The following is a 1948-nucleotide window of genomic DNA, read 5'->3' as shown; positions in this document are numbered from 1 at the left end:
TCTTACATCTACGATACCCCTTCGAGCTCTTCAAGAAGGGAGATCCAGTCACTTGGAAGCTCTTTTCTTCTTCTTTTTATTTTCAGGTCTACTTCTCTCTCTCTCGCTCTCTCTCTGTTGCAAATGAAAGCTACTGTTTTGGAATCATGGAGGCCGAGACAATCAGTTCAGCTTATCTATGTAGGAGGTGTTCAATGGAGACTAAAAACGTTGTTGGAAAAGAGATGTGTTACTCGTGTTAGTTGTACTCATTTGTTGCTCTTGGCCTAGTTCTGTTAGCTTGCTAGTCCTGATTAGAAAATGAGACGCAAGGCTATTATATCTTGGATTGTTGCTGCTGCTCATGACTTTAATTGAGGACCCTTGGGTGCTGAAAGGGAAACATTTTGTTGCTGTTAGTTGCGCTTCTTTGTTGCTCTTAGTTAGAAAAAACAAGATGCAAGGCTTTTGGATCTTGGATTGCTACTGCTACTGCGCACGACTTTAATGGAGACCAAATGCACTTGTACGTTGGAAGAGAAATGGCATGCTGTTGTTGAGATGCGGTGGAGTGGTCGACGATAGTTGAAGGGAGAGGGGTTGTGTCGGTTCGATGAAGAAGGTGTTATCACAGTTAGAATCAACAGGAGAAAAGGTTGTTGAGCTTGGTTTTGCCAAGAGCTGCTCATGTTGGAGAAGAAGGATTGTCGTGAGGATCCAAAGAAAGTTGGCTAATGGTAGTTGAGATTTTTTTTTTATTTTGACTGACTGCTGGGTTGGATGGAGAGATACTGGTGTAAAGATGAGGTCTAGGTTTTGTTACGTGTCTTTTTGAGAGTGTGTGAACTAGAGAAAGTCTTTTTTTGGTATTTTTCTATTAGATTTTTTTTCTCCATCCTTTCTTCTCAACATTCACTATATGTATAGCCTTCTTGAAGATGATTTCAATATTACTATCAGTTTTTTGAATGAACTTAAGTTCCGTAGACTATATACAGAGAGCTTTAATATAGCGTTTCATAATTAGTAATTCAAGATGAGAAAAGTAATTTTTATAAATTTTCTTTCAGAATCTATCATGGATATGAATACAAGTGATTCTTTAATTGATATTAGTAATAATAAATAAAACATTATTTGTAACCAGAAATCAAAGACATGAATTTAAACTCTATAAACCATTTAATAATAAATAATAAATTAATAGTTGTTTAAAACTTGATTAGCATCAATACTTTATAGTTGGAATTCCAAAAAATAATGAAATTGAGAGTTATTCAAAGTCATATTAAAGTTGGGATAGAAAATTACAATTATTGCATTACAATTAAGTATGATTTTAAAAGATTCAATGTATATTATTATTTTAAATATTTGGTATCTAGAAAAGCTAATCTTATTATGATAGATAAATTTTTACAACTATAATAAAAAAAGTTAATCAAATAGTACTAAAATAAATAAATATATATATATATATCTTTGAAAAATCTATTAATTTGAAAATTTAAAAAAAATTTTAAAAATAACAAATTATTCACAGGAAGTAGCAGAAATTTTATATTGATAAAAAAAAAGACTCGAGTATATTTTTTGTCACACAAGAAAATTGTTGGATAAAAATTATAATTTTTTAATAAAAGTAAGATAAAAATTTATAAAAAAAAATATAGTTTAATTTTTTTTTTATATATCATCTTAAAAACTAACCTCATAGAAATGATCGAGTTTAGTAGACGGTGACTTGCAAATGAAAAGGATATGATAAAGATGGAAGGAGGAAGAAAAAGTCAGAATTGAAAGAAAAAACGTAAAAATAAAGAGGAAAATGACATCGTCACAGACAAACCAAAAGAGGTATGATACCGAACGCTATAAAATCTGGCATCTTCAGGGAATAAGGGAAACATTTGTCTTGATCTTCAAGATTATTGGTACGTACATCTCAAATATATCACAGTAAAAGTCA

The 1948-nt window shown here is 31.0% G+C and overlaps 1 protein-coding gene across 2 annotated transcripts in view; it reads right to left on the bottom strand.

Moving 5' to 3' along the window:
* Positions 1–1802: 1802 nt before the first annotated feature.
* The window catches only part of LOC105142117 (cytochrome P450 81E8-like), a 10108-nt gene continuing 9962 nt past the window's right edge, over positions 1803–1948 (bottom strand). Inside the window, exon 3 of one of the 2 annotated variants that reach the window (XM_011049595.1) lies at positions 1803–1923. Coding sequence is in view for 1 of the 2 variants with exons in the window: in XM_011049596.1 (XP_011047898.1) it covers positions 1946–1948 (3 nt within the window). In the remaining variant the exon portion in view is untranslated. The other variant, XM_011049596.1, reaches the window with a different exon arrangement.

Source organism: Populus euphratica, unplaced genomic scaffold (genome assembly GCF_000495115.2).
Source record: "Populus euphratica unplaced genomic scaffold, PopEup_1.0 scaffold268.1, whole genome shotgun sequence".
In the NCBI taxonomy this organism is placed as follows: domain Eukaryota; kingdom Viridiplantae; phylum Streptophyta; class Magnoliopsida; order Malpighiales; family Salicaceae; genus Populus; species Populus euphratica.
Note: the sequence above shows the minus strand (reverse complement) of the source record. Positions and strands in the feature narration are given on the sequence as shown.